The sequence below is a fragment of the Chelon labrosus genome (assembly GCF_963514085.1).
Source record: "Chelon labrosus genome assembly, chromosome: 14".
NCBI classification, from domain to species: Eukaryota; Metazoa; Chordata; class Actinopteri; order Mugiliformes; family Mugilidae; genus Chelon; species Chelon labrosus.
Genome location: NC_140347.1, coordinates 4753204 through 4766912, shown reverse-complemented (window position 1 = coordinate 4766912; position 13709 = coordinate 4753204). Strand labels below are relative to the sequence as shown.

The window sequence follows — 13709 nt, the reverse complement described above, 5'->3', positions numbered from 1 at the left end:
TTATTTAACAGTTGGGTTTTATACACACCGTAAATATAGAGTCCAGGTCTGTTTGTTGCTCCTGGGTAGACTGAACCCTGGGATCCTCTGAACTCTGCTGAACTCTGAGGAGAATATAAAAAGGTTAACATTATTACATAAAGACACCTACAGTAAATGTGTAGTGGTATGTTATGAAGAATGTTGATAAAAACAACACCAATATATGCTCTGTCAGGAATGTGTATGAGACCAGTACTGATAATAACTCAAATATAAGAAGCCTTATCTACTTACTTTGTTTCAGAAGTGTTCTGTCCTTTAAAGTTAATATGTTCAGACATGGACCAGTCACTCTTGAAGGACACACAGCTGGGTGTAGGATTCTCTGGCCTTTAACACATCACATACAGAGCTTTGACTGTTAATGATGAAACTGGAGTAATGTGAGTTTAAACACTGACATGAACAACATCCATGAACAGTTAGAATCCCTAATCACACAGGGAGCCTCTAATCTTTCCTGAACTCTGGAGAGAAAATATAAATATTTAGATCATATCATGAACTTTGATTGATGGAATTTAGAAGCTTTTCATTTCCAGTCCAGTATGAGAAATGATGGTACTTAGCAGGTTTACTGTTTGCTTTGCTTCCACACCAGTGGTACAGGTTGACTAGTGTAACCTAGTTATTGCTCCTTTAGTTTGGGGATTATTTTAAGGATATAGTTTGATCATAATAATTTATCTTGTGTATTACGTTTACTGACAATAGGACTTATGAATTAGACTTGTGCAGAAACAGAATGAAGCCGTCAGCCTTAGTTTGGTGACGTTAATAGAAAAACAAAAACTATTTAAATTTTATCACATATGAGGTAATACTGATAATAAGTCAATTATAAAAAGGGTCCACTTACTTTGTTTCAGATGATTTTTGTCCTTTAAAGTCAATAGGTTCAGCCATGGACCTGTTACTCTTCATGGACACACAGCTGGGTATAGGACAGTCTGTCCTCTCCTGTGTCTCTGGCCTTAAACACAACTTTGACTGATGAGATTAGAGCGACTCTGAACTCTGACATGAAGAACAGTTGTGGATTAGGATCCAGATCTCACCTGTGAGCTTTGGTTTGGTCGTCATATTCCTCACATGGATCTGGTTTAGAGGCAGAGAGTCCCTCCTCTCTGTCCTCACACTGATCCATGACAGAGCCGACACCTTAACACAAACACATTATTCATTACTAATGGATAAACAAATTAACCCAAACATCAATTGAACATGAAGCAGACTAGGCACAGTGGACCAATTACTTACTGAAAATAAAATGACAGTATCAGCACTATTATCTCTAAGGAAGATCTAACTTTACGGAGAAAGTAAAATATGCAGAGAGAAGTTATTCAGTATGTAGAGTTATTTTACATCATGTGGTTCATCGTTCCTGTTTTTAGATGCATTGGGTAATGCGTCTAAAATTACAGAAGTTCCTATTTTGTTAAACTATTGTTAAACTGGATTGAATTAAGTATTAAAGTGTTTCTGTCATTTGTAAGACAATACAATTACAAAATGAAAACACAGCTCAACAATCAACATCTCTCTCAGTTATTTAAAACTAATACTGAAAACAAGAACCTTGAAGCTATGGTTTAGAGCAGGACTGCTGAATAACAGTGGTTTTAAACAGTGCTTCCTCTTTACAATTCAAAGTCAGAGCAGTTGCTCATTATCTTCTCTCCTTAAAACAGAGACTTCAGGATTCTCCACAAGTATTTTAGTAACATTCAGACCCCATATACATTAGTATTGATATTTACATTTTTCTTAGTGTTGATCCTAGATTATTACAGAAAAGCAAAAACAGTGAAAACTGATGATGTATATTTATATTACATATGTAAAAAATAACAAAAAAGACAAACCACAAATACATGTGTGCCATGACTTGAGGTATTTCCAGTAAAACATACTGCAGTTATGAAGTAAATTATTATTGTTTGTCCCATTTCATACTCTGGTTGGGCTTGTTGTTGTTGGGTTATTTTCCATTTACCATTTTAAACCTTGTCAGAATAAGTTATTATAGTTGTCAAAGATGAATCCAGCTAATTACTGGTTTATTTGTTTCTTTCTCTGAGCAGTTCAATTAACCCTTGAGGCACCTTTAAAACTACTATACACTTACCCTCTCATGAAGGTGTACTAAAAATATCATTTATAAACATTTTGTTTTTCACTTCCACCACATCAAATCTTTTCAACAACTTCAGAACTAACCACAGATATTTTTTTTTTAATTATTATTTTTGTGTTTTGTATGATTTCATGATTTTTTTTTTCATAAGATGTCATGTGTTTTGTCATATGCATGTGCATAAACCACAGATGAGTGATCATTTCACATGCATGTTCTCCAAATTTGGTTCCACAAGACACACTGCACGGCTACAAACTATTCTCGCAAACTTCAGACATGCACCTGCATAAACATGTTATACCACACATCCAACAGGAGAGAGGAGGCTCTCTCTTGATCAGAACATAAACAGACCCCATTTGGCCTTTGATGGCTCCAATTTCACACAAACACACAACGACAGACAAAACATATTCTAAAACACATTCACACCACTCTTTTATATCGATTCCAACACAACTAGACTATTTTTGTGGTGTTCAGCTTTTTTATTGCCATGTATTTTGCGAGGTAAGAGAACCAGGCCAACACTGAAACTTTATGTGATGAAGATTTAGGTATTTTTTTTGAAAAGCATTATAATATGTCAGGATTACAGTATGTCAAATATATGTGATTATAATGGGAGTCAATGGGCCCAATCAGCCCCAAGGGTAAAGAGTGCATGCTAAGTGCATAGCTCCTATTCTGAACACCTTGCAATAGAAGGTACAATTGTATTTTAAAATTAATAACAAAAGACACTTCTTGGCCAAGTTTCACACATTTAGTCTTTAAACTGACTGAGATATTGAAAATCAAAAAAGTAAAATAAGCAAAATGTACATGTTTGGGCCCGAAGGTGCCTCGAGGGTTAAACTGCATCACCGCGATTAAAAGAAAATAATGAAAGTAACAGCAAACTCAACAAAACTCCATAAAGTACCTAGAAAACGGACAAATAGACAAGTTTCAAATTGTTTTTGTAGTTTTCCAAGTTTTTTGTTAACTGTAAATTGTAGGCACAACTCATAGTCTACACACAGATATGGTTTTGAGAAATACTTTAAAAGGTATTTACAACCAGACATAGTTCAGTATCTTATGACTCAGTCCCATCATTACTTTTGATATTTTACTTACCCAGGCTCTTTAGATGCCGTCTACACCCTCCACTGCTTTTCTTGGTCAACTGCCTTGGTTCTGTGAAGCCAGTGGTCCTGATACCTCCGTTACAACTAGAGAGCAACTCCAAAGAAAGTGCATTGTTTTCGTCAGCCAATTTCACTTCCTCCTCTAATAAAACATGACAGGGTGCTTACTTCCTGCTGTGAACGACTCTATGTGAATATGCAATGCTGCTATATATATGCTAAAAAAAAGTGGTGTGCATAAAAATGACTCAAAACTTCATAGCAGAGTTTCACACAAATCCTAAAAGTAGACAAAAGGAAACCAGTCAAACAGATGAAACAAGAATATTATACTTTGGTATTTGTTTATTCAGGACGATGAGCCAATATTACATATCTGTGAATACAAGTACATTTCAGTTACTGAGTTCTGTTTAATTTTATTTGTATAATGTCAATTACAATTCATATTGTCCCAAACCCCGCCGCCCCCCAGCACTTAATCTGCTGTTCTGGTCTCACCCCCCGCAGTTGCACAACTGATGAACTCCACATTACCGACCATTTCCTCATTTCCTTCAGTGCTACAGTCTGTCTCTCCATCACCAAGACACCACGTATAATCTCATATTGAAATATCAAGGACATCAATAAGGAAGTCCTCTCCCCCTCTATCGACAACATCTCAGCTCCAGTCTGTCTCTCCACCCTGATGATCTGGTTACTCATTACAACAATAGCCTAAACAACATTCCCAACTGCCTTGCCCCAGTGAAAACTCTGTCTGTTACCTTCTCACAAACTGCTCCCTGATTTACGCCTGAACTCCGGTCCATGAAAGCCAAAGGTCGACAACTTGAGCGACTCTACAGAAAAACTGGTCTTACTATTCATTAAGAAATGCACAAAGCTCACATATTACATTTCAAGGACTCAATTTCTCAAACCAAATCTGACGACTACTCTGGTCTAATCGGCTCTAATGAAGGTAACTCCAAGACACTGTTCTCCTTGCTTAACAAAATTCTCCAACCCCCTGACTCTCTACCTACCCACATGTACTCAGCCGATATACCTGTAACTCCCTGTTGCTGTTTTTCAACGAGAAAATTCACAAACTCCACCGTCATTTAAATTCCAACTCTTCTCTCCTCCTCTGAACGTTTCCCCCATTGTCAGCTACCCTGTTCCTGTTACCCTCCTCTTCATCACTTACCTCCTCCCCCTTGGTAATATCTTCTGCAAATTTAATATTCATTTCGACGGCTTTGCGGATGACACCCAGCTCCACTTGTCCCGGTTCCTAGTAAAATCCTGGTTCACCTCAAACTTTCTAAAACTAAACAGTGATAAAACTGAACTCCTCCTCATGGGAACCAAATCTACACTTTACAAAGCTGACAGTTTTTCCCTCACAATCGACCTTAGTTCCTTAGTTTCCCTCTCCCACTCCCCCCAGGCAAAGAACATTTTTAAGCCAAACCTTAAGAGTAGAAATTAGAGAGGGTGAGTGACTCCTGAACCCAAACTAATAACTGCAGCCTCTGCATCCCATTCTACGTTTGATGTTGAGATATATATATTTTTTTCATTGGTCTGATTTTAACAAGGAAGTTTTCTCTGATAAGGATACACACTATGCGACTGCAGGTTGGAAAGAGGACTGAACGCAGTGAGCAGTGTGAATATCTGTCTACAGCTCACAAAGAGTCATATAGGCGAGGTCTCCAAAGGCAAAGCCAGAGTAGAGAGGTTCAGTGAAGGTGGACTGGAAGGTGTGGAGAGGATACTGTCTGTCATTATAGACTTCATAGAAGGAGATGGTTCCAGCAGAGTAGTTCACATACACTGCTACTCTGTTAGATACAGAGGAAGAATAGTATGGAAGTTCTATTAGATCCTTGTTGTGACAGACAGAGTAACCACTCTCTGAGCACCACAGACTCCAGGACTGACTGTTCCAACCAAAACAGCAGTCTTCATCGTTTCCTCTCCCTCTGATTGTTTTATAAGTCACTGCTACAAGGACATCTCCAGTAACAACGATCAGTCACTTCATCTGTACACAGAATCTGAGAGTGGTAAAAGCTCTCTGGAAGGATGTAACACAACTGCCTCTCTCTCTCTGTCGTCACATTTGAGTTATTGTCAGACACCTGTCGGTGTTCTCTGTCTGAGTCCAGTGTGAGTTTACAGGCATCTGAAAACAGTAGATTTATTTGTTATTATGTTTATTTCCATGTCAACATATTAATGGTTAGTATTTTTACCTATGTGTTAATGTAAATCACTGCAAGGATTTTATTATTCTAGTGAATCAAACACACACTTACACTTTCTCAGACCAGGTTTCATTCTCTGCTCTCCACCATGGTCCACCCTGAAAAAAAGAAGCAGCCAGACCACAATGTTATCTTATCTATAATTGTGAAAGACATATATCTCTGAACATTGCCTCTGAAGCATTTACCATCCAATATGAATTCTATCACAGTTGAACATGAAGAAATGTTGTGTGTTCATACTTGAGTGTGTCCAGTCTCCAGTCTGGATTCTCTTTTATATCAGACAGCAGCTTCACTCCTGAGTCTCCTAGATGATTGTAGCTCAGGTCCAGTTCTCTCAGATGGGAGGGGTTAGAGGTCAGAGCCAAGACCAGAGAAGAACAGCCCTCCTTTGTGACCTGACAACCTGACAAACTATACAGACATTAACAGTAAGTCATAGCATATACATGTGAATAGCTTTAAACACTGAACAAAGCATGTTTAAATCAGCATTCAAACATCATAAACTACTGACTCCTGACCTGAGAGTTTCCAGTAGACAGTGTGGACTCTTCAGTCCATCACAAAGAAGCTTCACTCCTGAATCCTTCAGGTCGTTACCACTCAGGTCCAACTCTCTCAGACAAGAGGACTGGGAGCTGAGAACTGAGGCCAGAGCTTCACAGCTTCTCTCTGACAGGTTACAATAACTCAACCTGAAAAGAAGAAAGTAAGAGGACATAAAGAGGTTGTCTGTCAGTAGCTGATCCATGTTTTTCACACTCAGTACATTTCATCACTGTAGAGTCCTGTCGTCCAATCTATTCTCCCCCTCTCTGGAATTTAAATTTACAGAGTTGTTTTGCAGAAGAACTCTTCTAACAGATCAACCTTTTACACCTTAGCCATAAAGGTGCCATGTCCAAACACTGAACAGACCCACGCTATCGGATATCCCTGATGCTGAGGACGCCATCTGAGCCAAAAAGACAGATTTACACTTCTTGTCTCTTGTTTCTGGACTAATTAGTCCTGAATCAAAAGAACATCAACGCGATGTCAGGAATTACAAAGAATGAATTAATTGACTTCTACTTCATAAGGACAAAACCAAGAAGCCTTAATGTTATGTTCAATTATGTATTGATCACCTTGTCACACCGACGCTCCGCCATCACCGACGCCGAGAAGACTCTACAAAATTAGGCTGAATCGTTCCTACCGCTTAAGACAAAGAGTTGGTGTCACTACTTTGAAACTCCCTACTAACATCTTTTAGAGAAGATTGATTAGATTAGATATCAAATCCATTCCCTTAGGTTTAGGACTTAAAAGATCTCCATCTCTCACCATCGCTCCAGAAATTATTTCATACCTTATCATAATCGTTTTATTTGATTACACTCCGATATTCGATTAGTCCCTCATTTATTCATAGTTGTCACTTTATTAAATAAATGTTTGTTCACACTTAAGAAGTTGTCTGTGATGTTGTTTTACGGCAGAGAATGAATGGTACAAATTGTATTAAAGGATTCACTCCTTCAGATATGCAAATGAGTTAACTGAGGCTGATAAATTGATTTAAACCGTGTTCTTCCTACTATAAGAGGAGGTGGTGCCCTAACGAGACATTTTAACAATGTAGAATATGCTACATTACTGATGACATTTTTTTACACATTGTTCTACAGAAAGGAAACCAGAAAAATCCAAGTTTCTCATTTTAACTACGATGCATGATGCAGTCAAGACTGCAAGTACGCATAGTCATAAAAACAGATGTTTTACCACTCCATGGATATTGTGTTAAATCACAGTTTTGTTGGTACAGAGAAAGATATGCCTTAATATGCACAGATCATCCACATTATGACAGGAGAAGTGAATAACATTGACCATCTTATGACAATTCAGTGTTCTGCTGGGAAACTTCTGGACCTGGCATTCATTCATTGGTGTGGATGTTACTTAGACATGTAGCACCCACATAGACCAGACCAGGCACCCCCACCCCATAGCAATGACACTCGGGGCTTTCCAGTGCTGCTTTTAGTTTAATAACTGTATAATACTTGCTTAATATTTCTTGATAACTTGTACTGAAGTTGTATTGTTAAAGCACTTTGTTACTGTGTGATTCAAAGTGCTATCTGTATAAAGGTAAACATCATGTATGGTACCAATATAATGTATGTTTTACTTACAGAGCTCTTCTGGAGGCTTTGATGACTGGCAGCATCCTGAGCAGAGCATCTTCTGAAGCAGAAAACTTATTCAAGTCGAACACATCCAGATATTCTTCTGATGACAGTAACATAAAGACCAGAGCTGACAGCTGAGCAGGAGAGAGATTCTTTCTGGTGAGTCTTCCTGAACTCAGGAACCGTTGGATCTCCTCTATTAGAGAATGATCCTTCAGTTCATTCAGACAGTTCAACAAATTAAGGCTTCTCTCTGGAGGAAGATCCTCACTGATCTTCTTCTTGATGTACTTCCCTGATTTTATGTTCATCTGTTGTCTCTTTCCTCTCTCTTTCACCAGGCCGTGTAGAAGACTCTGACTGGTTTGCACTGAAAGACCCAGGAGGAAGCGCAGGAACAGATCCAGGTGTCCATTTGAACTCTGTAAGGCTTTGTCCACAGCACACTGGTGAAGATGATGTAGGTCAGGTTTGTCAAACAATCTATACCAGAGGGAGGATTTTTGTGATTCTCCCAGCAGATTGACACCATGATTAATGAATGTCAAATGAACATAGAGAGCAGCCAGAAACTCCTGAACACTCAGATGGACAAAGCAGAACACCCTGTCCTGGTACAGTCCTCTCTCCTCTTTAAAGATCTGTGTGAACACTCCTGAGTACACTGAGGCTGCTCTGATATTGATGCCACACTCTGTCAGGTCTGATTCATAGAAGATCAGGTTTCCTTTCTGCAGCTGATCAAAAGCCAGTTTTCCCAGAGACTCAATCATCTTCCTGTTCTCTGGACTCCAATGTGTATCTGTCTCAGATCCTCCATCATACTTGAACTTTTTCTCTTTGGTCTGAACCACTAGGAAGTGGATGTACATCTCAGTCAGGGTCTTGGGCAGCTCTCCTCTTTCTCTGGTTTCCAACTCATCCTCCAGAACTGTAGCAGTGATCCAGCAGAAGACTGGGATGTGACACATGATGTGGAGGCTTCGTGATGTCTTGATGTGGGAGATGATCCTGCTGGCCTGCTCCTCATCTCTGAATCTCTTCCTGAAGTACTCCTCCTTCTGGGGGTCAGTGAACCCTCTGACCTCTGTCACCATGTCAACATACTCAGGAGGGATCTGATTGGCTGCTGCAGGTCGTGTGGTTATCCAGAGGCGAGCAGAGGGAAGCAGTTTCCCCCTGATGAGGTTTGTCAGCAGCACATCCACTGAGGTGGACTCTCTAACATCAGTCAGGATCTCAGTGTTGTGGAAGTCCAGAGGAAGTCGACACTCATCCAGACCGTCAAAGATGAACACAACCTGGAACTCTTCAAAGTTGCAGATTCCTGCTTCTTTGGTTTTAGTAAAGAAGTGATGAACAAGTTCCACCAAGCTGAACTTTCTCTCTTTCACCACATTTAACTCTCTGAAAGTGAATGGAAATGTGAAGTAGATGTCCTGGTTGGCTTTGTCTTCAGCCCAGTCCAGAGTGAACTTCTGTGTTAAGACTGTTTTCCCAATGCCAGCCACTCCCTTTGTCATCACTGTTCTGATTGGTTCATCTCTGTGAGCTGATGGTTTAAAGATGTTTTCACATTTGATTCTATTTTCCAGTTCATCTGTCTTTCTGGAAGCTGCTTCAATCTGTCTGACCTCATGTTCATCATTGACCTCTGTTGACTCTCCCTCTGTGATGAAGAGTTCTGTGTAGATCTGATTCAGAAAGGATGAGTTTCCTGCTTTAGCAATCCCCTCAAACACACAATGGAACTTCTTCTTCAGATGTGATTTGAGTTTACGTTGACACAATCCAGAAGAAGTTCCTGAATGAACAAATTACATTTGTTATTAATGAAGGATTAAATAAACGTTATAACATTAAAATGTTATAGCAAATATTTAAGTGTGACTGCTGCAGTTTACCCCTCTGTTGTGTTCAGCTCTGATACATATGAGTACAGAATATTTTTAGGCAACTAAAATGAAAATGTAAAAGTTGTCTAAAGTATCTTACTACTCAGCAGACAGTCAGCCAGCTCCTCTTGCTTTATTTTCCTCATGTAGTGCAGGGTGATGTTCAGAAAAGCCTCTCTGATGATGCTCTTCTTCTGTTTCTTCTCACCATCCACCTCCTCATCCTCCTTCTGTCTTTTTACGGTCTCATGGTCTAGACTCAGAAGATGCTGGAAATTCTTCAACTCACCCGTCACAAAGCTGACAATGTTCTCTTTGAGTATCTGCAACAACATATAAAAATAATTGTTGGACAGTGACACAATTGTGCAGTTGGACAGTGACACAACATCTGAGGTCTTGAACTGTGGGGACTGTGCATTAAATGGTTGCAATTGTAAATGTTCTAGATTACATTTTTGGTCAGTTCCTTTAATGGAAGCTAAGCCTGCACTTCAAGACCATATTCATTATAAAACTATAACCTGAACATGTTTTGGTAACTACTTAAAATAACAAAAATTGTATCAACAGTCATGACATAGAAGTGCCCTGTTTAAACAGCCTCTTAACATTGGAACCAGATGGGTATGTTCCATATGGGTTTGTATATATACATACTGTAAATATAGAGTCCAGGTGTGCTTGCTGCTCCTGATGAGACTGAACCCTGGGATCCTCTGAAATCTCCTGAACTCTGTGGACGGGATCAAGGATAACATCATTTTATAATGACACATACTTCAAATGTGATGTGCTATGTTTTGGTGAATGTTGATGCAAGCACAACATAATATGCAGTGCTGCCTTAAAGTATTTGTATCCCTCAGAATCTTCTACATTTCTACATAAAAATGACTCAAAACATAAGCAGACTTTCACAAGTCCTGAAAATAAACAAAGAGAACCCAATCAAACACATGAAACAGAAATATTATACTTATACTATGTGCATTTATTTATTCAAGAAAATTAGCCAATATTACATATCTGTAAGTTTCAAAAGTAAGTTAACCCTTTAGGATTGATTATAAATTAATTTAAAGCCCAAATTAGAGTCCAACTTTTCAAAAGTGTTTCCATCAGTGTGATGAGACTCAGGTGTGGTTCAGTTCTCGGTTTGGTTTAAATAAATCAGGGATTTGTCTCAGTCTGATCTTCACAACACATGCTTGTGGAAGTGTATGATGGCAACGGACAAAGGAGCTTTCTGAGGAGCTCAGAAAAAGAGTTGTTGTTGCTTAGTAGGCTGGAAAAAGTTTGAAAACCACCTCTAAAGAGTTTAAGATCCACAAATAATCCGAAAGTGAGATAGATTGAAGACGACTGTTCCCCTCCGCAGGAGTGGTCCACCAACAAAGATCACTCCATAATAGTCTGAGAGGTCCCAAAGGAACCCAGGGGAACTTCTAAGCAGCTAAAGGTCTCTCTCTCATTGGGTAATGTTAATGTTGATGTATCCACTGAACAACCATGGTGTGATGGACAAAGACACTGCTCTCCAAAAAGAACATTTCTAAATACCATGTGGACAAGACAGAAGACTTCAGGGACAATGTTTAGTGGATAGATAAGACCAAAGTAGAATAGTTTGGTTTAAATGAGAGGCGTCATGTTTGTAAGTGAAACAGGGCGCTGCAGACGACTGATGAGCCGTTACTGGAAATGTTTAGTTGCTTTTATTGCTGTACAAGGAGGTCACAACTCATACTGAAAACAAGGGTTAATTTATTTTTTTCAACTCACATTTCAACAAATGATTAATTATCTTGAATAAATAAATATACATGTGTAATATCTCTGTTTCATGACGTTTTGTGTCATTTTTATTAAAAAAAAAAAAATGTAAAAAGAAATTCTGAGGGTAGCAAAACATCTTAAGTAGCACTGTAAATTGCACATCACCAAGATGTGATATCCTTTCTGGGTGTTGATTGTGCCATATAATTGTGTTACCTTACTGTCTCTTCTGCCTTACAGAAGAATGTTGGCCATTAAATTTGATCGGCCAAATCATGGACCTGTCACTCTATAAGGACACACAGCTGAGTGTAGTAGAGTCTGGCTTTTCCTCCTTCTTTGGTCTTCAACACAACACAACATCATTAGCCTAATAGCATAATTGCCTGAGTCATTCACGTTCAAATGCGACTTAGGGAGTTAGTTCAAATATGATGCAATTATGATATTAGGCTAACAATATACAGATGTTTGACTGTTAATGATGATACCAGAGTGACTTTAGTTCTGACCTCTGACATGAACAACACCCATGAACAGTTATAGTCCATTATCACACATGGAGCCTCTAATCTTTCCTGAATTCAGTTTAGATCGTATAATAAGCATTTAGTGATGGATGTTAGTGTCCAGTGTCCATTTAAAGTCAAGAATGAGAATTTATGGTGCTTTGCAACTTTCTAGTTTAGCAGCTGCTTTATGTACTTCCACACCAGATATACTGTTTTTTACAGTTAACTTTAACCTCTGTCAGCCAACCAGAAAGAAGAGAGAGGCAGGCCTTAAAGAGGAGCTAAAAACTGCTTGTACCTCACAGGCAATACTGACTGTAACTTAAATATAAGAAGGTTTATCCACTTACTTTGTTTTAGATGTATTTTGTCCGGCAAAGGCAATTGGCTCAGTCATGGACCTGTCACTCTTTAAGGAGAAACAGCTGGGTGTAGGACAGTCTGGATTCTCCTTCTTCTCCGGCCTTCAACACAACACATACAGAACTTTGACTTTTAATAATACTGGAGTGATTTTAGTTTTGAACTCTGACATAAAGACATAAAGTCATGAACAGTTACAGTTACAGTCCCTTATCACACAGGGACGACTACTCCCAACTGTAGCTGAATTGCTGAATATATAGACCTTCACGGTGAATTTAGTCTGATGGTTGGTTGGTGACCAGAGGCTGAAAGTCGTTTTGTCATTTTCAGTTGTTTTAGAGAAAACAAAAGACTTTGGAGTGGATGCTAATGGCTATGCTAATATCTAGCACGACAGCACTGCATTCCAGTGCATACACAATGGGTTTCTTATTCACTGATATCAAGTTCAAACATGTCATCATTATGTTTGAAAAAGTCCTATCAAATTTAGTAGTTAACTAAAAGATTAATCAACTGCTCAAAAAATAGTCAATACTTTAATTGATTTTTCAAAAAAAATGGTTGTTTGTTGCCCTAATTCCAATACCTATGAAACTAAATTTGTACAGAAACAGATAAAGCAGTAAGCCCTAAGATTCGGAGATGCTGATTTGTGTTTCATCATATATGAACTGTAGAGCCCAAGGTTATCCTAATAACCCCCCCCCCATGTGTATCCAATCTTTACACCTTAGCTGTTGTTTTGTAATGTTGAACAATGTCGAATCTTGCTGTATAGGCAATAACATTGCCCATGAACCATGGTGAATGATGAAGCGATTAACTTAGTTAAAACAGAAGAGTTTAAGAGAATCGTTTAGACGATGGCTATGGGTGTGCCTGTGTCTTTCAGAGCAAAAAATATGGAAACCAGATCCAAAACACGCCCTGGACAACTGACAGATATAACTAGCTGGAGCCTCTTCTTCGTGCTTTCTCGCCACGCTCTTTTTCACTTCTTTTCCTTCGCCTCTTCTTCACTTTTCTGTGGTCTTCTCATTTCCTTTTGTTAAGCTGGTGACCAGAGACCGAAAGTCGTTGTTGTGTCATTTTCAGTTGGTTTAGAGATGAGAGAAGATTCGAGAGTAGATGCTAATGGCTATGCTAATATCTAGCACGACAGCACTACATTCCAGTGCACAAGGTGTAAGCAGATTGTTTCCGCACATATAGACTTATAAAGCTAAACCATGTCAATATCAATCAGCATTACACTCTTATTGAGTTGATCAACCAGCTGAGGTCTTTCTTTGTGGAGTTTCCACGTTCTTTCTATGTCTGCTGTGTTTCCTCTCACATAGACATGACTGTTAGTTTAAACAGTCATGTCTTCGGTGACTCTCTACA

The 13709-nt window shown here is 38.9% G+C and overlaps 3 protein-coding genes across 3 annotated transcripts in view; all 3 read right to left on the bottom strand.

Annotated features, from left to right (window-relative positions):
* LOC311499817 (NLR family CARD domain-containing protein 3-like) overlaps positions 1-13709 on the bottom strand; it is a 47702-nt gene that overhangs the window by 29648 nt on the left and 4345 nt on the right. The gene's annotated exons all lie outside the window — the stretch shown is intronic.
* LOC311499394 (protein NLRC3-like) overlaps positions 1-13709 on the bottom strand; it is a gene marked incomplete at its 3' end in the record, with an annotated part of 29311 nt that overhangs the window by 13168 nt on the left and 2434 nt on the right. The window contains exons 3-5 of the mRNA XM_084560345.1: positions 902-1015; positions 277-372; positions 29-104 (exon numbers count right to left, since the gene is read on the bottom strand). Of these exons, the coding sequence (XP_084416471.1) occupies positions 29-104; positions 277-372; positions 902-1015 (286 nt within the window). The remainder of the gene's footprint in view (positions 1-28; positions 105-276; positions 373-901; positions 1016-13709) is intronic.
* On the bottom strand, positions 3829-12823 carry LOC311499358 (protein NLRC3-like). Its single transcript, XM_084560314.1, has 8 exons — positions 12305-12823; positions 10324-10399; positions 9764-9986; positions 7772-9572; positions 6107-6280; positions 5790-5996; positions 5631-5677; positions 3829-5328 (listed from the first exon to the last, which is right to left on the bottom strand). Exons 1-8 carry the CDS (start codon positions 12349-12351, stop codon positions 4991-4993), a joined length of 2913 nt encoding a protein of 970 aa, XP_084416440.1. The 5' UTR covers positions 12352-12823; the 3' UTR covers positions 3829-4990.